The 24,256-nt window shown below is 49.8% G+C and overlaps 1 protein-coding gene across 50 annotated transcripts in view; it reads right to left on the reverse strand.

Moving 5' to 3' along the window:
* The window catches only part of DENND1A (DENN domain containing 1A), a 520,477-nt gene that overhangs the window by 65,207 nt on the left and 431,014 nt on the right, over positions 1 to 24,256 (reverse strand). For all 50 annotated transcript variants that reach the window (XM_084995758.1, XM_084995669.1, XM_084995751.1 and 47 more), the window contains 4 exons: positions 5,330 to 5,434; positions 4,870 to 4,957; positions 2,925 to 2,965; positions 308 to 379 (listed from right to left, as the gene is read on the reverse strand). In XM_084995758.1, the coding sequence (XP_084851884.1) occupies positions 308 to 379; positions 2,925 to 2,965; positions 4,870 to 4,957; positions 5,330 to 5,434 (306 nt within the window). The remainder of the gene's footprint in view (positions 1 to 307; positions 380 to 2,924; positions 2,966 to 4,869; positions 4,958 to 5,329; positions 5,435 to 24,256) is intronic.

Below are 24,256 nucleotides of genomic sequence, written 5' to 3' on the forward strand. Positions count from 1 at the left end.
GGGTCTCAGGGATGCAGGCACGGAGCAGCCTGCGTTGTAGCCACCCAGGCGACATTTTAAAAGCTAGAACCAGTAGCCTCCCATTTCTCTACTGCAGCAACTGTGAACAGAAACACTTTCAATTAAAAATGTCACTGACCTGGTTATTAAACATCAACGCTAAACAATTCTAAGCGCATTGAGAGCTTTAGGGAATAACGCAGCAGCCCCGGGATCATCTCTGCAACACAGGATCAGGCGTATTTAAGAGTTCTGTCATGCTAAGGAATAGACCTGTTTGGAACCTGAGACCAACACCAGTACTTACGAATTTGTAGACAGTCTTCATGGCTGGGTTTGCTTTCGTTTTTACAGTATTCAGAATTGCTCCACTTCCTTTCTGTAATAAAAATGTCAGTTAGTGATTTGTATTAAGATCTAGTAGGCCAACACCAACAAAGGCTTCTTCTCTTTAATTATGTTAAGCAACATTTCAAGAGCGTGCAACTTAATTAGGGGAACAGGCCAAGATGGTACCTGGTCCCAGGCCATTCTGTTACGGCCATGGTGGAATCCCTCCGGGTGGGTATGGGGGTGGGTGGGGAATGAGGACGGTGATAAACTCGCTGAGGGGGGACCCCAGGCTCAGTATTTTGCTTGGCATCTGTCCGCTGGCTAGAAGGCAAGCTCATCACAGGCTCTCTGACGCAAGGCTTTCCTCGTGGTAATCTACAGCTTCTCAAGGAATTCTAGTCACGACATTAAGGTGAGTTTAATGGCAATGGACTCTAACAACCACCAAGTCAGGGCGGAAAACTGGGGGCCTGGTTAGGCTCCATTATCTGGCTGCTGTGGACACATGCTACCTCCAGCCATGCGCCCTCCTCTCCTCGCCCTGGTTTTTTGTGTTGTTTTTTAAAAATCACTCTCAGGGAGGTTGCTTTCCTTACCACATAGATCTTGACACAAAGAAAGAGGGAACAGCCACAGATGTTCATCATTTATGCTTAAGTGTAAATGCAACATCTCCAGGCTCCGCTTCTTGAGGAGGGCAGGAGAGGAAGAGGAGGGAAGGCTGCCCAGCATACAGTGGAGGCAATGCATGCACACGAAGTGCACAGGCTCCAGATGTTTTGTGAAGGCTGCTCTGGGGTGCCCCGTGCCAGGCTCTGAGGGTCCTGAGCCACCAGAGGGCTGGTTTCTGCCTTCGAAGCCCTCCAGGCTGGGGGTGGGGGTGGGGTGCACCAGGTAACAAGGGCAGCCCAAGGTGGTGAGAGCTGTACAGGCTGTGGGGTGGCAGCTTACTGGGTGGGTAAGGCTTTAGAGGATGAGAAATTCAGTCCATGAAGAAGGAGTAGGAGCTTATGTTTGGATAGGAAGGAAAAGAATATTCTACGAATAGGAAACAGAACATAAAAAAATGCAGAAAGGCCATGGTGTATTCTGTAACAAGCAGTCAGTGCCTCTTGGGAGGTGAGGCAAGAGAGGCCAGACGGGATCAGCTCATGGAGGGCCAGCTTAAGGGGTCTACACTCCAGGGCATTTTTAACCATCACACAATCAGATTTATGGTGGTTTGGAAAGATAATTCTTTTTGTCTCTTTAGGGCCACACCCTCGGCATATGGAGGTTCCCAGGCTAGGGGTCCAATCCAAGCCACAGCTGCCTGGCCTACGCCACAGCCACAGCCACACATCCGTGCCACAGCTCACAGAAACGCCAGATCCCCACCCACTCAGCTTGAGGCCAGGGATCCAACCCGCATCCTCATGGATACTAGTAGGATTTGTCTCCACTGCACCACAATGGGAACTCCTGGAAAGATAATTCTAACTGACTTGAACAGGGAGAGAGGGAGACTGGATCCAGCGCGTACACAAAACAGGAAGATAGGTGACGTAATTACTGGGATTAACTTTTAGCACAATTTTGGTAACTGCCTATATTAGAAAATTTGAGTTTTAATTAAAAACTTCAAATTCTGACCTAGAAAGCATTCTTAGGTTGTAGAATAATAGGAAATTTTCACCCTCTCATTTATTCCATACTGCTTTCCAAAATTACTCAGTATCCTATTTCAATGGTCCTTTAGAGCATTAAAACTCCCTTTATCAATCAATCAACAAGTCCTTATTGCTTGTCTGTGATTTGCCAAGTGCTGAGTTTGGCCATACAAGAAGAACAAAAGAAGTCTTTCATTGAGGAACTGCTTACTCTCGGCCAACTGCAGCCACTTCCAAGGGACCCGCCTTGGCAGCAGTGCACTTGGCCCACAATCAGGAGAGAACACTTATCACACTATGTCGGAGTCGCCTGTTTACGTGCCGGCCTCCCCAGTAAGACCGGAGCTCCCCCAGGGCAGGGCCTGTGTCCTGCTCTGCACATCTCCCCAGTACCCAGCATGGCAGCCGGCACAGCAGCGTGGGCCTTCAGGACACACTCGCTGATAAACCCCCATAAAGGAAAGGAAGCGTTTCAATTTGTTGGTGGCTTCTGAAGTTCTAAGCACCTGGCTTCCAACGCAATTTGTTCACAACAACAGTGAGGGGATGAAAACTCTCTCAGTGATGGGTTCTCCCTTCTCCCAGGAGCCTTTGCTGTGAAAAATATTTCACAGCAGCAAGAGGGACACATTTTGGTTTTCCCCTAGAAGGTTCCCAGTTGGTCTGGCCCTAGGAGGACACCCCCGGAAATGCTCTAAGATGGCAACACCCATTCAACACGCCTTGGCCTGCTTCCCAGGACAAGGAAACTTCTGGCTTTCCTCACCCTCGGCGAGAGATGGCTCTGGACAGTCTCATCCCACTAGTCTCCACCCGGCACGAGAATGGCCTGGCTTTATAAACAAAAGCATCGTCAGCTGAGAGAATGCAGTGCCCTGTGGGCGGCAGGAAAGAGGAAGGCTGCCAGGAGAGGCCCAGCAGCTCTGCGGGGTACACACTTACCCGGACTGTGGAGAGCCACTGGTGGTACAGCTTGTCGCTTCCTGGGGAAAGAGGAGGCAGAGGAGCTGGTGATGAAAGTTACACACCCTCAGGAGTTCCTCCAGATGCTTTTCGCAGGAGGGACTTAGAAAGTTCTGGAGACTTTGAAAATCTGGAGACCCACGTGGAGGTGGCCCACTCCCTGAAGGAGCTGCTGTCACAGGTTTTCTTTCTTAAACTGAGATCTGATCCTATCATTGGCCCGAGTACAAACCCCAATCCCCCCTGCTGCCTACTGGATGGGGGTCAGACCCTCAGCGACCTTGCCTCTCTTCCCCAGTCTCCACCGTCTGCCTCTCTACCCTGTCCTACCATCCTGCACTGCTTCAGGCTCCCTAACTACGCATCCCCCAAGCCGTCCATGTCCTCACAAATGCTGTTCCCCTGGACTGGCCGCCATTCCCGGCTCTCTCTGCTGAGTACACTCAGTGACCAGCTCAGTCATTTCCTCTCTAAGCTTCTACTCGTTCCTCTGAATGGACTTCCTGTCAGGGCTCTACATTCTCTAAAGTCCTGTGAGCCACCCTGGGGGCAGGAACCGCAGGGTCACTTGTCCCAGCATAAGCACATTGCTGGACACACACTTGGCCCTCCTTACACCAGACCAGTGATGGGAACAGAAAAAGGAGGCGTTGTGGGGAGCTGACCCATTTTATCTGGTGGGATAAGGAGGTTTTATCAGCAGCTTTTCTAGAAGGCTGGCCAAATGACTTGACTTAGTTTAGCAACACATAAAGCCTGTTTTCTCCCCAGAAATCATATTCAGCTGTTAGAACGCTGCTCAAACCTGCCTCCTTTGTGAAGCCCTCACATAAGAGAGTGAGCATTAATGGAGCCTATCCTACCCGCCCAGAAACCATGTCTGCTCCTTTTCCTGCAGTGGTTTAGTTTGTACTCGCCATTAGTCATGTGGCTTTCTCGGACCCATCTAAAAGCTCTCTGGGGGCAGAACTGGGTCCCTGTTCTCACTCTACAGGGCTGTGGACGCAACAGGTGTCCAGGAAATGCTCACCAACGACCCGCTATTATTCCTGCAGACTCGCACGCTGGTTTTATTGATCAGCTGCAGCACAGGATGGTTGGGCTGAGGCTGGTCGGGGTCATGTAGGTGAGACTTGCCTGGCGCTGTGAGTTTATGCATACCAGTTGGATTATCAGACTAGTCCAGGCCAGACACACGTCCAGCAATAAGAGGGGGCTAGTAGCATGATTATTCTTGTTTTGCACTTAGTTTTGCTTTGCTGACAAAGACTGAGGCTTTGGGACTTGGAAGGAGAGCCAGAAAGGGATTCAGGAGGCAGGGTCAGCCACTAACACTTCTCTGGGCCTCAGATGCCTCCTCTGAAAAATGAGAGGAAGACTCTTCTGGTGCTAAAAGTCTGCAGGGACGGGGTGCCTTGTGATGGCTTTCACGTTTCAAAGAAACATTTACTGAGCAGTGATCCTGTGCCAGGGTCTGTCCTGGGTGACTGTGCAAACCTCTCCTCGGGGTCTCTGATTTAATCTTAATCAGAAGCCCATGAGGCAGGATTACACTCCGTGCACAGATAGGAGCACTTCAGCTCAAAGAGGTGGAAGACTCGACCAGGTAGCCACTGCTAGGCGGTGAAGCGGTCTCCTAACTCGATACCTCGGGTGCTTTCCACTGCATCGTGAGGGCCTCTACGTGTCCTAGAGTTCGCCCGCCCGAAGAAGTAAGTGACCCCAGCGGGGAGGACTTCAGCTGGGCCAATGAGCATCTCATCGGAAAATGAAGAGGAATTCCTCCAACACTTCAAGGCCAAGGTTGATATCAGTGTTTCCCTAACCCCCAGGGAAGGGAAAGAGACGTCACTGCTACTCCTTGCAAACACGCCCTGATCCCACAGACGGCCCACAGCTCAGAAAGGAAACGAAATGCTCTCACCGGCATACTCGCCCATGTTGATCTCTTCTTCAAAAACGTCACTGAAGCCCTCGCCAGAATTGAGAAGGTCTAATCTACCATCGATAAACTATACAGAGAAAGAACAAACGCACAACAGCTAGTACAAAGAAACGGGAAGCCCATTCAGCTGGCCTCCTTAGTACATGACCAAAGAACCGAGACGGGAAAGGGCCTTTGGAGCCGTGCGTTTAACAAAGAGAGTTTCTAAAAAACGGGCTGGGGTTTAGGATGACTTGTAAAACCACATGACATGTTTGCAAAGGTCCTGTCTGGTGGCTGAGCACCTTCCCCACCCAACCTCCCTCCCCAGGCCCTGGGCCCCCTTTGGGTTGAGGCTGGAGTCCCACCCCTGCCTGCAGCCTCAGTGCTTAGAGTGGAGGTAGCTGCAAAAACTCCACCAGGGACCCAGATGCAGACCACGCGAGGGACAGCCGGGCACCTGTTTGAAGAGCTGCAGCTGTGTGGCGTTCTGCAGGAACTGCCTCATGGCTCCTGAGCGATAGTGGGACACGAAGGCTTCCTCACAGAAGGTGATTGGCTCCTCCTGCAAAACAGAGACAGGGAGAGGAGGGTGAGAGGATCCGAGTAAGAGCATCAGGCCCTGAACTCTGTCCTGCACCTGCGGGTTGGTCTAACGCTCACCACTGAAGTGGCTGTTATCCTCGAGGGCACTCCACTCCATGGGTGAGGAAGCTCATTCAGAGACGGAAAGACATCTTCTAAAGTCACAGCGCTGGCAGGAGGCAGGGACTCCCAATGCCGCCCCGGCCCCTTCCGTCTTAGCCACAGTCGTACCCCGACAGCAAGTTTGTGGGATGTGCCCTTCAGTGGGATGATCTCCCAAACTTTCCACTTTTAGGAGAGGAACCCTTCCTTCAGCCAGCACTTTACGCAGAAGGAGCCCCTGGGGGTGCTGGGGGGGTCCTCGCCCTCCGACCCGGGCCCCGCCCGCCCCTCCCCACACCTTTGCAGTTCCGAGAGACCCAGTTTGAAAACCATTCACAGAGGGCTCTTAACCACTAGCAAAGTATAATTTTAAATTATTATTTATTATCTATATTAAAAAGCCAGGGATGGTCAAAAATAAGATTTATCATCCCATCAACTTGGTGCTTATGCTGTTTGATAAAGAAGTTTGCTTATACCAAACTACATTTTATGAGTCAAGAAAATGACACCCTAGGCTTAAAAAAAACCACCCATCTTGGTAGTCAACACCTCACTCCTTCTTTGAAGGTACTTGGAATACTCATCTACCCAGACAAGTCTTTAATTTCAACAGTGTATTCTCAATTCTGAAAGATCAGACTCTTATATCTTGAACTGAATTAAAGGTACCCCTCCCTTCATAGACTTGGTGGCAAACACAGAGACGTTTGAAGCTCCACTTTCATCCTGCTTTAATGAGTTAGGTGAGTGGTAAGTTTACTGTGCAGCTGCTGTAAACTCCAAGAGTCCTTCCTGCTTAAATCTAGCCAATATTAGCTCAGTAATTGGGCAGACTTACTGCACAAGGGCGGAAAGGATGACCCTAAAATATTAGGGTGAAGGGGATATTTATTTTTATATAGTTATACCACACCCAATTTTATAAAGGATTTGAGGCAGCTTATATAAGCACCTAAAACAAAGAAGAAAAAATCAGAGCTGGAAAATACATAAACATGTAAAATGTATTTCTTTGAGAAAAGAGTAGCTGGATATGCAGGTCCCATACGGTTTCCAAAATTAAGTTGCAAAATTAGCCCCGAGCTTCCTGGCTGTCAACGCAAGAATGAAACAATGCAAACTTTACATTGTCTATTAGAAAAAAAGCATACCAGTTCCTTAGGAAAAAGAGTTTCCTGGCATTTGTTACTTGGGCACGAATTTATACCTGCCTTGCTGAAGAGTGGAGAGATGAGCTAGTGATAACCAACCGAAGCCCACCTAGAATTCTATTTCTGCGGCCTGGAAGTTTTGCTTCTTACCCTTGGAACCACAGCAGGCAAGTGATTCTCTCTCCAGGAGATCTTATCCACGAGCACAGTGTCCCCACATACTGACGCCTAATAAAAATGGCCGGCTCAGACATCTCTTGTTTCAAACCCCTAAGTCTCAATCCCCACCTGAACGGTCCACCAGAACCTCAAACTCGAAATGGCCCAAACTCCCAACTGCTATCCCATCTGGACCACACTCTGGATGTTTTTTTTTCTTAGTTATCACTATCCATAGCTACCCATGGTAGACCTAGCAGACTTCCCAAGTCTTTCCCCCTTCCCCAGTGCAGTGTCTCATCTGTCTGTCCCCTGCTCTCCATTCGCTGGCATGGCCTGACTGCCACGGTGGCCATTCAACTGTATGTCCCTCTCCTGTTTTGTCCTTCCCTGTACACATCATTCCTCTGGCTAGACTGATTTCTAAAATGCAAATCAGATCATGTCATTATCCTACTTAAGAACTTTCATTGTGGAGAGGTTACATTTGTGGATTATTTAATTCTTGCACTAGACTATAAGCTCCACATGGGCAGGAACAGCTCCTGTTTGGCTAGCACGATGTGTGTCACACACATGGGGTCCTGTGTGGGAGAGGAAAGAGGAGGTCCTCACTCCTTAGGCAAGCAAACAAACCGCTCCCAAGCTGAGCCCAGCCTTTTCCAGAGTCCTTCTGTGTCCCTTCACCACGCTCCCCAGTCCACTTACGTTTCAAATGCATCTCCAAATCACAGGTCACATCCTCTCCCATCTCCTTCTGAGCTTCTGCCAGTTCTACTCCTTCTACCCAGACCATCATCCCCTAAACGCAGGTGGTCACTCACCCCTGCTCGGTGCCCCCACAGCACCTCGTGCACCCCAGGTACTGGGTAATCTTTCCTGGTGTCCCTGTGACCAGGAGCTCCAGAGGGTAGAAGCCCTGCTGGGCTCATTGCTACACTCCCTGGGGACAGTGCAGAGCCCAGGCCCCAGTTACAGGCTGAGGGATGTTGGTAAAAAAAAAACACAGAATGTGCCTGGCCCTGGTTCCTGTCACAGGAACCCTGCAGTCTCCATGTGCTGAGACACCACTTAGCCTGATTGGTAAAGAGGTCTCAGAGCACAGTACTGGGTGAGTGATGCCTGTGCTCAGGGAGCTTAGAGCTGCTCAGAGCAAAGGCTCATTGGAGCTGTTAGCATTCTCTCCCGGAGCTTTGGCCCAGGGTTGCCAGGAAGAAGTCTGCTGAGGGACCAATAAATTCAAAAGAGAGTGCAACCAGATTTGTATGGGAGAGTAGCCTGAGGCAGGCTTTAGCTGCAGGAGAGCAGGAAGAATCTCGTCTTTGGGGAGGCATGAACATTTTGGGGCTGTTGTCTACTTACTGGAGGTGACACCTCCCAGGTCTGATGACTGTGTCATAAAAACAAACAGAAGGACATGGGCACAGATGGGAAAGACTCAGGGGAAATGTGGCAGTAGGGGCTTTTTCCACAAAGAGCTGAAAGAACAACATCAGCAGGGTCAGCTCGACTCAGAAACAAGTACTACAGACAATGGAGTGTTACTGTGGTGTGGGTGGGTGGGTGGCAAGAGGCTACCAGAGTCAGAGAAGAAAAGGCTAATCCTTGCAGGGCAGCAGGTATGAACATGAGAAAAGCGGGCACATTCAGTGGAGCACAGAAGGGTGAATAAGAGTTAGGTGAGCATACCCCACTTGTTCAGGACAACCGTTCTCTCCTGACCCTGCTGTGGCACTGTCACCTGGAGTCAGCTATGAAGGGCTGAGTGGCAGCGGGCACAGAGGGCAAAGTCCCCTGGCGCTATTCACCGGCTAACAAGATGATGATAATCCCGGGTCACCTGATCTTTACAGAAGAGCAGGGAAGGCAGCGTGCCTGGGGTCTCATGGTCCATATGTGGCAGGGTTGGGGTTTAATACAAAGTGGCTACCAAAGCCTAGCCATCATGTGCGTTGTCTGCTGTGGGCCTGGGTTTTCTCTGAAGCCTCAGTTCTAACTGTTTGCCCCTGGACATTGGCTGGGGAGCATGAGTGTTTGCTTTAAGGTGAGAGCCCCTCAGGTTCTCCTAGGGGACATTCTAAACGCCAGTCCCTCAGAGACAAACAGCTCCCAGGAGGGAGCAGACGCACCGTCGCCCTACTTGTCGCCTAACTATGTGCACTCGCATGTCAGCCCCCCCCTGCAGCTGAAATGCCCCCTCCGCTGTCTGCAGTGGAGAGGAGCAGGCAAGGTGTCTTGTTAATTCCCTCCTTTGTAAGAAGTGCAGATTTAGTTCTCCAGTTAGGCTGATTAAACCTTTTGTCTTCTTGGGCGACACTCTAGGCGCGGGGGTTGCTGACTGGTAGCGACGTTAATTCAGGCAAGTCAGGCCGTGAGCATTCAAGCTTAGATCGTATTAGCAGAGTTTTCCATCTCTGACCCAAAGGACAGTTAAACACAGCTGCTTAACCCTACCAAGGACTTTGTTACAAAAAGACAAGTTTTACTCTCGGATTATCTTCTTGACACACGGACTCAGTTGAAAATTCCATTACTAATGAGTCTATTTTTGTCAATAGGTGAAGTTGGTGATTCCAAAGGTTTTTGATACTTCCGGAAATAAATGACTTTTATCCACAGCATTGTGGGTACTGGCATAAAAATACAATCTTCCATCAGATACTTCAGCAATTTTCCTTGTGCTGCAGATCCATACCTAAAGCATCAAATTCTTATTTTCCTTCACAAATTTAATTTTTATCAAAATTTTATGTGCACATTTACCCTGTGATTCTAAGAAAAAAGGAGGGGTCCACTGTTTACAGACCTTGCTTAAATTAAAAAAAAAAAAAAAAGTTAATTTTGAAAGGTTTATCCACCCAAACATCTAAAAAACACCTACTGTGTGCCAGGCTCTGCAACAGGGGAATACAAAGATGAACGAAACATAGTTCCTATGAGTAATACTAATAATCAAATGAGGGGTGGGGAGTGGATGAAAGTATAGATGATACAAGAATGGCAGATTTTTTTTTTTTTTTTTTTTGTCTTTTTGTCTTTTTAGGGCCACACCCGCGGCACATGGAGGCTTCCCAGGCTAGGGGTCCAATTGGAGCTGCAGCCGCTGGCCTACACCATGGCCACAGCAACGCCACATCTGAGCTGCATCTGCGACCTACACCACAGCTCACGGCAACGCCAGAGCCTCAACCCACTGAGCGAGGCCAGGGATTGAACCCATAACCTCATGGTTCCTAGTCAGATTCGTTTCCACTATGAAGAATGGCAGAATGCTATGTTTATAGCAGCATTATTCACATTAGCCAAAAGATGGGAGCAATCCAAGTGTGTCTAGAGATGAACGGATGAACAAAATATACATACAATGAAATATTATTCAGCCTTAAAAGGAAGGAATTTATGGCACATGCTGCAACATGGACGAAACTTGAGGGCGTTACACTAGGTGAATTAAGCCAGTGACCAAAGGACAAATACTGTCCGATTCCACTTCCACCAAGAGTTGTCAGCTTCACAGGCAAGTGGAATGAATGGTGGTTGCCAGGAGCCAGAGGGAGAGAGAAGGGGAGCTACTGCTTAAAGGGTACAGACAGACTTTCAGTTTTGCAAGATGAGAAAAGCTCTGGAGATGGGTGGTGGTGATGGTTGCACAACAGAGTGAACAGACTTCACACCACTGAGCTGTCCACCTAAAAATGGTTAAAGTCATCAATCCTATGTATATTTTACTATAATTAAAAGTTTTTTTAAATGATAGAATGTGTATAATTGTAGAAGCTGGGCAATGGGTACACAGGAGTTCATTTATTTTTATATGAATTTGAAATCTTCCATAATAAAAATCAAAAAGAAAAGCTCCTGTTACCAAGGAATCCTGCCCAGTTCAGGGAATAAATAACTACAGTACAGTGTGACAACTGGCACACCAGAGGGCTAGTTTGGTTTTTTTTTGTTGTTGTTGGGGGGGGGGGGGGCGGTAAAGCTATCTTTAAAAAAACTTTTAAAAGTTTAAAAAACAAATCTGATCTATTTGAAGTAACACAACCGGTGGGGAGAGCACATGTCTTGGGGTCAGAAGGAAGGACCTGGACTTGAACCTGGATTCTGCAGATACTGAACACGTGGTCTCAGGTGACTTGCCTTCCCTCATCTGTGACAATTACTCAAGGTTGGTCCATTTCTTAGGGTTGCTTCGAAGATTAAATCAGATGACAACAAACAGACTTTCCACAAATAACTATTTCTGGAGGGCAGAGATTGGGTTTGACCCAGGCTAGTAACATAACTTGTGGGACCCAGTGCAAAATGAAAATGCAGGGAAAAATTGCCATTAAGTACTAAAATATAAAGCTTTTTCCTCTTCTTCACAGTCTCTTTCTAGACCCTTTATGGTGCTTTTTAAGTTTAAGTATTTAATGTCATTCCATGTTAAGGAAAAATAAAAATTTAAATTATTAGCATAGCTTTTGTTGTTCAGCTTTGTATCATGCAATGCCAGTTCTAAATGCTAACATATGTGGAATTGTATTTTGTAAATCGTATATGCATTTGTTCTTACCAGACAGTGGAAATGCTGCACAAAACTAACTCAACTGTTTTTATTCCAGTTCTTGACATATGCGTATTTTATTAACATTCTCTATCTTTGGCTTATAGATGAGAAAGGAAAGGGGGTCTCGTTGCTCCATCTTTTCAGGCTGTCGTCTTCACGAGAAGTAGTTGGCTAACACACGGATGAATAAGGAACGTGATAGGTCTCCAAGGTCATTGGTGTGTCCCAGAACACCACTGGCAGAGTGCCCGCTGTGGCACGGTGGGTTAAGGTTTCAGCACTGTTTCCAACGGCGTGGGTTTGATCCTTGGCCTAGTGCAGTGCGTTAAGGATCTGGTGTTGCTGCAGCTGTGGCGTAGGTTGCAGCTGTGGCTTGGATTCAATCCCTGGCCCGGGAATTTCATATGTCATGGGTGTGGCAGACAAGGAAGGTGTCTGCAGACTCCTCTGCTCCTACACGCGCTCCACTGTCCCATTAAACTTCATTTGCAAAGCACACGTTTGAAGGTAAAAGTGGTAAGATTTCGAGATGGTGACAGCACAGCATTAAACCAGGCACAGACCTTTCTGAGCACAGGGCTCCATGACTGCCCTGGTCACACCACACATCAGAAAGGCCCTCCTGGGTCTCACGTGTCTCTTCTCCCCTCTCCCTTCACAGGCTGAATACTCATCAGGGGCTCTGGTAGTCGATTATGTTTGCCATCCGACTGGACAGCATAGAGTAGCTTCAGGCGAGTTTGCAGGTCAGTGGGAGTGGGATTTCTAAACTCCTGAGCCTGATGTTCCAGGCTCTTCGCGACCTTCCACAGCTGCTAGGTCTTGCTTACAACATTGTCCACCTTGTCTACCTACTCATTCCCTGCTCTAGAAATTCTGGGCTCCACCCTCCAATCTCCCTACATACTCTCATTCCTCTGGCTTCCATTCTCCCAGTACTTTCTTGTGAGAACCTTACCTGATGCCCCCAGGTGACGAGGGCCCCCTAGCTGCTCCTCCATGCCCTCACCTATACCGCCTGTGCCCTGGCCGCCCCCAGCCCACTGCAGGCTCCTAGAGGCAGCTCTGATCTACTCCCAGCAGCTGGTGTGCAATAGACGTCAGCTGAGTCACTCCAGGGAGAGGCGGATGGCGTGTGCACAGAGCTGGGTTCCAGTCCCGGTTCTGCTGTGTGTGCAAATGACTGTGCCTCTCAGATCCCCATTCTTACCACCTGTCATGTGGCTGCAGGGATCGCTGGGGGGTTAAACAGGGATGAATGTGATGGCGGCCTTGGCCATGCATCTGAATCACCCGGGGCACTTTTAAAATCCCCAGTGTCAGGGCCACAGTAGTCTCTAAAACTCCCCAATAACAAATGACATTAACAAAGTCAAGGCTGAGAACCAATGACATAGGTGAAATCAACATTCATTTTTTAAAATTTAAGAATAAAGAAGTATTATCAAAAGAGCTGTAGAACCTGGCCCCATTCATCACCAGCAGTTCCAACTCAATTGCACCCTGTTTAAATACCCCCAAATTCCTAATAAAACACCCACGTTTTTGGCCAAAGTGTAGCATAGTCAAAACCTTGTTCTGAAGTCCTAAGGGTGCTCCCACAGCCTCCTCTGGGCAGCCAGCACCACCCTACCGGCCCCTGCTCCGGGCTCAGCACGGCTCCTAAGCTGGGTCTGCTCCTCACGGGGTCAGCTGTAGGGGTGGCCAAGGAACCTGGATGAGTTCCCAGCCAACACAGCAAAGGCTCAACGCGGTATCCCGTCCAGAGAATGCCAAATCCTTTCTGACTGGAAGGCAGGGAAGGAGGGCGGGAGAGCTGGGACAGCAGGATTCGACTCCAATGACTTCAGGTTTGCCAGAGAACAGAGTTTGGAAGGGAGCTGATGTCAGCTGAGCACCTGTTCTGTCTTTTTTTTTTTTTTTTTTCTTTTGCCTTTTCTACGGCCGCTCCCACGGCATATAGGGGTTCCCAGGCTAGGGGTCTAATAGGAGCTGTAGCCACCGGCCTATGCCAGAGTCACAGCAACGCAGGATCCGAGCTGCATCTGCAACCTACACCACAGCTCATGGCCACGCCGGATCTTTAACCCGCTGAGCAAGGCGAGGGATCGAACCCGCAACCTCATGGTTCCTAGTTGGATTCGTTAACAACTGCACCACAACGGGAACTCCCAGCTGAGCACCTGTCCTGGATCAACGTGTGCCTTGCCCTCCCTGAATCCTCACCAGAGCTGAGGGCGGTCAGGAACGACTCCCATCTTACAGGTGAGGAAAGGACGCTCAGGAAGGGGAGATGCCCTGTCCAAGGTTCCGGAGTTGGTCTGAATGACTCCCAAGGGTAGGCACTCTCTCCCCTACCCCCAGAGGCCGACGTGGCACAAGGTCGAGGGCCACCAGGGGCCAAGCAGGTGGTCGCTGCACAGCCACAGTCAGATGAGGGATGACAGAACCAAGAGGGCCTTCTGAACCATGAGTGTGGTGGGCCAGGCACCACCAGGGACAGCCTCCCAGCCTGGGCCCTGGGACTTTAACAAGCCCTAAACAAAGAATCAATGTGTCATTGTGAAGGCGGCTCACTGTTGGGTGATTTAGGTCAGTGAGACGTGGGTGCCCAACGAGAGCGACTCTGATGACTTGCAGGGGCAGGGACGGCTGGGCTGACGGTATTTGCCCATCCAGGGCGCCGCTCCGTATTGACAGAGGCCCCCGCACGCACGTGCTAGATTACAGTAAAGACATTCAAATCACAGGCCAGCGGCCCACGCCGGCTCCTCTGTGCCAGCAGCCCCTTCCTTCCGCATTAACCGAGACAAACAAGGGGAAGTCAGGAAATTCTGATTAGCGCAGGGCCGGCAGACGAGCGGGGCGGCCCCGAAGCCAAGGAGACACAGGGAAGTGGGTCTTCGTGCATGCCAGCTGAAGATTTTCTTCCCATAAGAAATGCAGATGGGGAGCGGCTGGCGGAGGAAAGCAGGTGCGGTGATTACAACAGAGGCCGCTCGCTGAGCGTGGACAGGCGCGGGGTGGCTTCACATGCATTATCTCACTTACTCCCCCAGGCAACCTGCAAGGTAGGTGTTGCTGGGACCTCCTTTTACCAGTGAGGCTCAGAAAGGTGAAGTTACCTGCCTTGGGCGACAGCGCTGGTCACTGACGGAGCCAGAGTTTGAAGCCAAGTCATCTGGTCCTGGGGCTCAAGCAACACAGTATTATTTCTCTTAACCAAAGAGAAATAATCATGAGATGGCATTTGAGGTATCAGCTGCCAACGGGGCTGCTCTAGCAATTCAGAGAGGTGGAGTATAAGGCAGTGATGAACAGACGAGTGAGTTTTGGCTCAACTCCATGCTGGCAGGAGCCATCCACCACTGGAGCCCATTTTCTTTTCTTTTCTTTCTTTCTTTCTTTCTTTCTTTTTTTTAGGGCCACACCCACGGCATATGGAGGGTCCCAGGCTAGGGGTCTAATTGGTGTGGGCCAGCGGCCACAGCAATGCCAGATCTGAGCCGCGTCTGCGACCTACACCACAGCTCACGGCAACACCGGATCCTTAACCTACTGAGCGAGGCCAGGAATTGAACCTGCAACCTCATGGTTCCTAGTCGGATTCGTTTCTGATGCACCATGATGGGAACTCCTGGAGCCCATTTTCTTAGGGAAAAACTACCTACCCTCCCCCTCTGAGCACTCAGTACCATTTATGCCGGCAGGTCCAGGGGGCAGGGCTGGTTCAGAGTGAGAGATGGTGACCGTCCCCAGGATGCAAACGGGCCCGCTGGGATCCTAGTGTCCAACACCTTCTGCTCGGCCACCAGAGTTCACCTCACTGTCACCGAGGGCCAGATTCTGGCTTTTAACACAAAGACTCTTGCATTCTGAAGTCCCAGGAAAGGATGTGCCAAACCGACTAGAGATGAGGGTTTTGTCTCCTGAGAGTGAGAAGACGGGTCGAGAGAGCACACTGGAGAGAGGGTGGGTTTGCAGGGCCTGCGGAGCCCTTGGGAGAAACGTAAATCAACCCAAAGAGTGACCAGCAGGAGAACCAGCTGTAGCAATGGGAATATGGGACTCACGGATCAGAAGCCTGAAGGACAGAAAGGTAAAACTGAAGCAGCAGCACAAACTAGTACATGGAGAGGAAAAGTCTCTACCCTCTGAGTTAAGTAAGGGGAAAACAGACCTCACCAAAGATACGCTGCCCGCCAGTCCTTGGTGACACGGCCCTGAGGGAGTTTATCCACAGTGCTGTCCACAGGCCGGATTATCAGGCTCACTTACTGGCTTGCTGATTTCTGACCAGCTCTCTCCTGAATAATGTCCCTTATTCAGGACCAACCTCCAGAGCCTGGATGGGGTGCCCCGGAGGCTTGGGCAGCAAGTTTTTGGTCCTGAACGAACGGCAGATTGTGAAAGGGAAAGAACACAAGCAAAAGAGTTGAAACACTTGACTTGGCTTTGATTCTTTCTCCTTGTCTGGGCCTCAGTTTCTTCATCTGTGAAAGGGTAAAGTGCTGAGCTAGAAAATCTTCAAGATACTTTCAAATGCTAATATGTGCTGTTTCTAGACACCCACCTAGGCCTTTCTGTAAAAGGCCCTTCTCTATGAGGCCACCTATAGCCCCTTGCAGAGAATATGTCACGATGCACAGCCCTCAGTACAGAGTCAGGAACAGGGAATGAACAGGCCTGCCACTACTGTTTCTGGAGCAGGGGTAAGGCCCTGAACCCTCTGAGACTGTTTTCTTACTCCCTCAATGGGGGAGACACGTCTTATCTCACGGGACTATGTGGGGATCAATAGGTGATTCAGGTAAAGGAACCCGGGGCTTGACTCCTAGAGGAGTTAAAAAATACAGGTCTTCAATCCCAAATAATCGTAGTTCTCCGCCCAAAGCTTGCTTCCCATGCTTTACTTTAGGGCGTGTGACATGCACCACCATCCAGGACACGTGTCAAGACAGTGGAGTCAGGACCATGACTCAGAGTAAGGAGAAAAGGCCTGTGTCACCCCACAGCTGCCCTCCGAGGAGCCCCTGCATGGCCTGGGACCTATGGCTGAAGGTTGCATCTGCATAATAACCCTATTAAGAGAGGCGCTTTCTTCTCATCTTACGGAGGGAGGGACAGCACTTGCCCAAGGCCACAGCACTGCCAAGAGCCAGAGCTGTGCTGGAAGCCAGTTCCCTCTGACCCTAAAGCCTGGGCAGGCTCTTCCTACAAACACCTCAGGGCACCCTGAGCATGCTCAGTTGCCCATTTTTTCCCCCCCTCTAGGTTTCTGGGGGCATTTGAGATACAGAAGATAATTTCTCAAATAAAAAAGTCCTTTCCCACATGTTGCAGCCCCAGTCCAAGGAGCCCAGAGTCTCTAGATGGGGATGATGGGAACTCAAAAGAGGCTTGGTGCAGCCCAGCGTTCGTGAATGGTGAAGCCAGTGAGCCCCTGTGAGCCTCAGTTTCCACATCTGTGAATTGGGGATACTTCATCATATCGAGAGGTCTGAAATGATACAATATTTGTCAAGGTACCAATTCTGAACAGCCTGCTGTGTAATGGTGGTTCATGTCCTAACAGCTCTTTCAGATGCTCTTTGAGGGCTGGGTGCTGCATTTTGTGTGGGACCTTATGCATCTTTCACTCAAAAATTAAATCTGCATCCATGATGGGGTGCTGGGAGAGCACAGCCAGGGTGACTCTGCTAGGGTGGGCCGGGCTCTAAAAAGGCCACATGGTGGGGGGTGGGCAGGAGGGAGCTGATATAAAAGCCAAGCTCCAGGGAGGAGCAGGCACTCGCCAGATGAAAAAGCAGGCCATGAACAAGGAGCAAGGCCCGGAAAAAGTGGTGCCCAGTAAGTTGTCATGTCCTTGGGGTTCAAGGGGCATGTCACACATGGGGTGGGTGAGAGATACTGACGATCTCCTTATTTGGGGGCATCTTCCCTGAGAGCCAGGGATCTGAGGAGTGGTGAATGCTGGACCCCCTAGAATATACAACTGCAAATGAAGGTGCAAAAAATAATTGCTCAGCATGTGCTGGTGGCTCGTCTCTGAGCAGCCCAGCCAGCCCTGAGCTGGGCCTCCTGTGCCCAGGGAGCAGACCTCTTTCACACGGAATGAAGGGTTTCATGTTCTCAGAGCCCCGTCTTTGAATCCACCTGCTGCAGGCCAGGCTGTGGAAGTGCCCCCTTGCCTTTTAAGGGTTAATTCTGGGGACAGCTGCCCCTCATCTTCTTTCTTCCTGCCTGGGGCTGGGTTAGGTGTCCCTGTTGTGCAGCCCCCGTGCTGACCTCCACTATGCCCTTCCTGCCATTTCTGCACTGTCTGGCTGCCCGGCGTTGCCCCGCTCGGGCGGACTCCCCGTGGGTGCTGGCGGAGTCTTGCTGGTCCTGCATCTCCAGTTCCTAGCGCAGGGCCTGGGTCGGCACAGGCATTCTGATGCTTGCTGAATGAATTATTCACTGCAGATAAGGCAACAGGAACATTTCTGAGAGAGGCCAATGGGGTGGAGAGGAAGACAGACTGACTGAGGATGCGGGGACGAGGGTTAGCGGGAGGAAGGGAAGAGAGAACGTGGTGCGTGTGCTGGGAGGGGTGGCGGAGGGAGGCGGGAGGCCGGGAACATCGTCTAATTAGACCACATGTGCAGAGCAGCATCTGGCTCAAAGCGCAGCAGTTTACACCGCTCCTGGAGTTGTCGTGGAGACAACCACATGACCAGCCTGGAGCCGAGACTCAGGGGCAGCAATCCAGATGCACTCCTAACATATTCTGACAGAGAGCAGATGGGCAGCTATTTGCAGGGCCAAAAAATGCCAACTCCGCTCCCCTCCAGACCTGTGTGCCCTCACTGATCATTTTCATCTTGTAAAGTCATTCTTATCTGCCCTGGAACCACCAGTTCCTCCCGTGTAGGAAGCAGTGTGAAAGCTGCTATTTCTGCGGTTCTCCGACCATCACAACTTCCGGCCTGCTCCTGTGGGCGAGGAAATGTTGCCACCTTTAACCAAGGGGTCCTCGTCCCGGGGCTCCACTGCCGCAAGGCTCCTCCCCCTTCCAATCTCTTTCTCCACTAAAAACATCCTCATCTATAGGCCCCACTAAACAGATCCAGGCTCGGAAGCAGCACCGCCGAGCACACGTGGGGAGAACAGGGGCTTTGTGGCTGAGCCCCCGCTGGGCCGGGTGTTCACGGAGGGCAAACGCCAGGCCTCTCTAAGCTCAGTTTACGTCTCTGCAAAGTGTAACCCTACTTTCACAGGGTTATTTCAAGGATTAAATTAAATAATTATGGAAGAACCCTGAAAAAATAAAATCTTAAATTTTTACTGGGACAAAAGTGTTTATTAACCTCAAAAATTTTAGGCAGAAAGCTCATTATCATCAGAGCAATAGAAAAATGGCAATATCTTAGGCTCTGTACGAAACTTTATTACCCACGTACATGGTAAATTTCTCATTTATGCCTTTGGGGAGGTAGGAAACACATCTCGTGTTGGAGAATCAAGTTGGGTTTGAATTCGGGCTCTGATGCTTACTAGCAGTGTGATCTTTAGCAAGTAACTCAGAACTCTCTAGAGCCTCAGTTTCTTTATCCATTAAATGGGAATAATCATTCTTACTGCCTATGAGCTAATTCCAGTTGTGACATTTAACTGGGACAATAGATGGCACCAGCCTGGCACATAGTAGGCCCGCAAGAAATGTTTCCCTTCTTCTTGATCAGTTAACAGAATAAGACAGGGTGAGGAAGAATATGGTGAAAAGTGTGGGTGTGGTTAGTGTGGGCTAGAGTCTCACCCACGGGCTGTGTGGCCTTGGGGAGGCACTCATCTTTTCTGAGCCTCAGTTTCCTCCTCTGGAAAAGGAGAACAGCAGAACACCCTGCTGTCTAGTTTAAAGGGAACCACGAAGGCAAAGCAGTTAGAATCTGATACAAGGTTGTCATGATCCTCCCTGCTCTTACTGGAGAAGTCCTCGACCTTTTAGGGAAAAATTGTATCTTTTATGTGGGTCCAGCCTGGGGCGCATATGCCACAATGTCTCAAGAGAAATGAGTTTCCCTTTTGATGGATGGGACAGGAAGTGAGGAGCTGGACTGGAGGTGCGGGCGGTGTCCACTGCCCAGCCTGCTGCCTGAGTGGCGTGCGGGGCGGGCCCGTCCAGGTGCGGGAGGCTTATTTATAAAGCCCGAAGGGGCTCCTGCTGCCACACTCGCCTGCCATCACAGGTGTGGGGAACGCCGGGCTAAAAATACTGCTAACGTGGGCTTAATGTTGCCCAGCAGAGACTAATGATTGTTTTAAGTAAATATTAATTATAAGAGTCACCCAGATAGAGTGCTGGAGTGGCGTGAATATTCCTGCATCTACATATGCAGGTGAAGAGACTGTGTGGGAGATGACTTCTCATACGCCTCCCCAGGGAATTATCTAAAGACTGAATATTCGGGGGATTCCTGGTTAAAAGATTTGGGAAGTGTCTTATTATGTGAGCTATAGGGATTTTCCTATTTGAGAGATGATCTTTCCCGCACCAAACAGCTGATTCAGTTCTACCGGACGCCTTACCATGAAAGATCGCCACAATGGTGTGGAGAACCCAGAGCTGGTCCAAGAATCAGCACACTGGCCGCAGGATGTCAGCCGAGCATCTGCCTGAGAGCCTGGATGGGGGGTCACCAGTCTGAGATGGGCTTCTGGTTCTAGTGCTTTCCTACCTGGGCCCCCGTGGGAAACTCCCTCCCTCCCTCCCTCCCTGAGTCTCAGTTTCCTCACCTATAGGGATGCTAACATTTGATGACACTTTGATCAGTGGTTCCCACGTCTAGTATCCAAGGAAACACACTTAGGGAAGGTCTTTATAATGCAGATTTCTGGGCTGCGGCTCAGACTCACAAAGCTGCTCAGAAGATTCTAAGGCTTTTGGGAACCTGGATGGAGGCTGGGCAGCGGTGGTGTAGCAGTAACAAGAGCAACTGACACACTGCTTACCACCTGCCAGGTATCTTTCTAAGTGTTTTACGCGGATCCACTCATTTAATCCTCTTAAGGACCCCACAAGGTAGACACTACTGCTGTCCTCACTTTACAGCTGGGAAATTGAGGCACAGAAATGTGAGTTAGCTTTCCTAGGGTCACACAGGCAGGATTTGACCCAGGTGGTCTGTGCCTGACCTAGACTGTAAGCGCCAAGGGGACAGTGTCTCTGCTTCTCTTCTTTACCATTATGTCCCCAGTGTCCAGGGCAGAACCTTCTGGAGCAGGTGATAAATATGTTCACTAAACTTTTAGGTACTTTTATGTATTTACTGAGCCCCCAGCATGCAGAAGTTCCTGGGCCAGGGATTGAACCCATGCCACTGGGTGACCCGAACCTCAGCGGTAACAATGCCAGCTCCTTAACCTGCTGAACCACCAGGGAACTCCTCACTTAGGCACTGTTAGACAGGCACATCTCACAACATCTCAGGGGAGCTGAGATCACACTCCGTTTTCAGATGAAGAAACTGAGGTCAGGACAGTGAGTTGAGTACCTGAAGGCCATTTCCGAGCAGGTGGCGGGACTGGGATTACAAGCAAACCTGGCTTGCTCCTTTATCTCCTGCTATAGCCTAGCAGGACATGACAGCGGAGTCCTGCTCCACAAGATGGATGTAAGGGTTAAAAGGACATAAGACTCCTTATAAACTAAACTGTTTCAAATCCTGCTGGTGGACTACCTCTGTTTCCCCCAAGGTGGTTACTTCAAAGGCAAGAGCATTCAAAGAACCTTTGTTGACTGAATGGAAATATATACCAGCTGAGACTATGACACCACACGGTTTTCGGAAAAGAGAGGGTTCTCAGAGGGATCTTTCCACCTGGGCTGTTTCATTGAGACAGTAACAGTCCTATGTGAGGCCAAGACATTCAGTGGTCAGGCTCCTAGACTCTGACTTTCTAGAACCTGGATCCATGACCTTTCAGCTCCTGATCTCTGAGACTCAAATCCCTTCTGTAATAGACAAAGCCGAGAGAAGAGGGTGGCGCTGCATCGAGCCAGCAGGACTTGGGATGGACTGAGCGCAGACAACCAAAGTTAACCTCGCTCTACAGAAATCGCTGAGAAAGCCTCAGTCTCCATTTTCACGTTATGTCTTAAGTCTTCCAAAGGCTTCTGGAGGTTGTCAAGGGGGTGAGCATCCAGGGGATGGGCTCAACACTGTGCCTGGAGCACCACGGTGGCAGGGACTTCCGGGTGTTGCCCAGTCCACAAAATAAGGCTGGTTTGGTTCCCAGGAAATGGCAGGCCCCTCCCAACATCCTGGCTAGTAGGCATCTTACCTCTAGGAATATCAAATCACCACGACTCTCCTTTTTCCCTTAATAATAATAATAATTATGGCAGTAACATTTTAGTGTTTGCTACTCACAAAGAGTATTTATTCCAGTTCATGGTTAACATGGTGAATTATTTAGAGGAAATTGTACTGATAGTTGCAACTTATTCTAAAATGCATCAGAAAATAGACAGTCATAGATGGAAAGATAGGTGATAAGCAAGCACAGTAAAAATGTTAGTGGTACAGTCTAGATGGTAGGTATGTGGGTGTTCCCTGTAAAATTCTTTCAATTTTTCTGTATGTTTGAAAAATTTTGTTACAAAATGTTGGGGGAAAAACCCACAGAGGGACACAAAGTATCAGACTTCAGAGGAGGAACGGTGGTGGCAGGCAGAATGTGCTATTTTCCGATCAACTAGCCTTGAGGGGACACTGAGCATGACATTGTGTTATCCAATTTATTGCTGATCTAGTGACAGGGAAGCATCAAAAGTGAGTTACAAATGAAAAACTCTTTATTGAACATCTACCATGAGCCAGGAACTGGAACAGCAACAACCAAACTGGTCAGAGTCCCTCTGCTCAGAGAGTGTGGGGAGATTCCCCTCTCCCAACACACACACACAAGTGACAGGCATGTGAAGGCATCTACCCTCTTTTTACAGAGCTCTGAAAAGTTGGGCAATGTGCCTAAGACCATGTAAGGTCTTAGGTGGTGGGTGGCGGTTTGCATCCGGGCATGTCTAAGTATAGAGGTGGGGTCCCTGCCTCCATCATCTGCCACCTTTCAAAAGGTCACTAACAGCATCAAATCTCATTTGCTCTTGATGAGAAGAGCTACATGGAAAACTGACATTCCAAGATCATTTTCAAATTTCATTCTAGTCATTGTGTTCAACCCAGCCCCTCATCAGCCTGGATCCCAGAACACCAGCAACCAACTTTTAATTCTTTTCACTTGGGAAACCTTTCGGCTTTTAAGGTGGCTTCCTAATCACTACTTTACTTGATGTTCACATGACCCTGAGAGATGACGCTAGAATTTCATCTGACCTGCGACAGGCTGTCTGCTCCAGTGGCCCTCCCCTCTGCCCCAGGGCTAGTGGGGGCTGGGGGTGGGGGTGGCAGAAGGAGAAGACAGGCTGCTCAAAGAGGCATGTGGACCACAGAGTTTTGACTGGATATTTCCAGGCTCTTCACTGCCCCTTCAGGACCCCAAAGGCCCTTTGCCAATAACCTCTCCACAGGGACCAAACGATTCTCCCTGCTGCCCGGGGGGGAGTGTACATCTGGAGCCTCGCATTTCTTGCTTCCTTTAGAAGCTAATTGCAGGGTAATGTGTGGTCCCAGCCAGGGGGACCGTCAAAAGCCCATCCCAAGAACTCCTGGAAAGAGCTTTTATCTCCTAATGATGAATGGGGAAGGCAAGCCTCAGCCAAATTTGCTTTACTAGCAATACACTTCCTGGGTCAGACCAGACCGAAAAAAGAGGGAGCTGGTCATCTGAGGTGCTTATGAACACAGCTGCTTTAAGAGAAACACAAGATGAGCGGCTTTCTGCCGCAGGGCTATCGTCTTCCTTTCTTAAACACCCTGTCCCTGAGCCCTCCCTCTGACCCCATGAGGCTGCCCTGGTTGGAGCCAGCCCCCTGTCTCCTCTGACTCCTGCTGCCAGGTTCTCTTGGGGAGGGATCTTCCTAAAGCGCCACTCCCACCATCTGATGATCACCCCCACATCTGCTGAAAGTGCTGTGCCTGCTCCTGGCTGCCTCAGTGAGGGCTCCCCAAAGGCCCCTCCAGCCAAACCCGGAAGGCCAGTCACTGTAAGCTGCCTGTTTTGGACCTCCCCTCTTTCCTCTTCCCCGCGTCTTCATCGGGCTAGCTCCAACTCATCTTACAAGGCCGAGCTCAGGTGTCCTGGCCTCCAGGAAGCTGTCCCTGAACCCGTGGCCTCCCTCTCTGGAACGTCCCCGGGCGCCCATGGCATCCTTCATACAGTTCTCTGCTTACCCGCCGGCCTCGCTCCCTTGAGGATGTAAGCTCTTTACAGGTGGGAGTGAACTGCCCTACTGGCCCACGGTTCTTTAGTGACACACAGCCTGGCACACAAGTGGCACTGAATGCTTATGTGTGGAATGAATGAGTGAGTGAATGAATGAATGAACCGTCTATAATCCTGTAGGAGAGTGAGTCCCATGAAATGAAGCTGCTTTCTGAAAAGTAAAAGAAAACCAAGATAGTTTGAAACAGACCCACATCATCCCAGAATTCTTCCTGGAGCAGACGGCGTCACAGCAAGGCTGCAATTATAGACACGCACACACACGCGCGCACACATTGTTTAAAAAAATTCATAGAATGCACTGAACACTGACTTTTTTTTCTTATTGGAAACCTGTTTACAATCTTGTCCACTGTCAGTCTTAAATGTCACTTTTCAGAAAGATGGCTGCTGCCAGGAGAAATTTATTTTCAAATTGAATCACAGCATGTTCATGCAGAGAAGCGCCTCT

Source organism: Sus scrofa, chromosome 1 (genome assembly GCF_054392235.1).
Source record: "Sus scrofa isolate SSC_HxYL_T2T_F1_AM1 chromosome 1, Sscrofa_HxYL_maternal_Yorkshire_Landrace_v2.0, whole genome shotgun sequence".
Classification (NCBI taxonomy): domain Eukaryota; kingdom Metazoa; phylum Chordata; class Mammalia; order Artiodactyla; family Suidae; genus Sus; species Sus scrofa.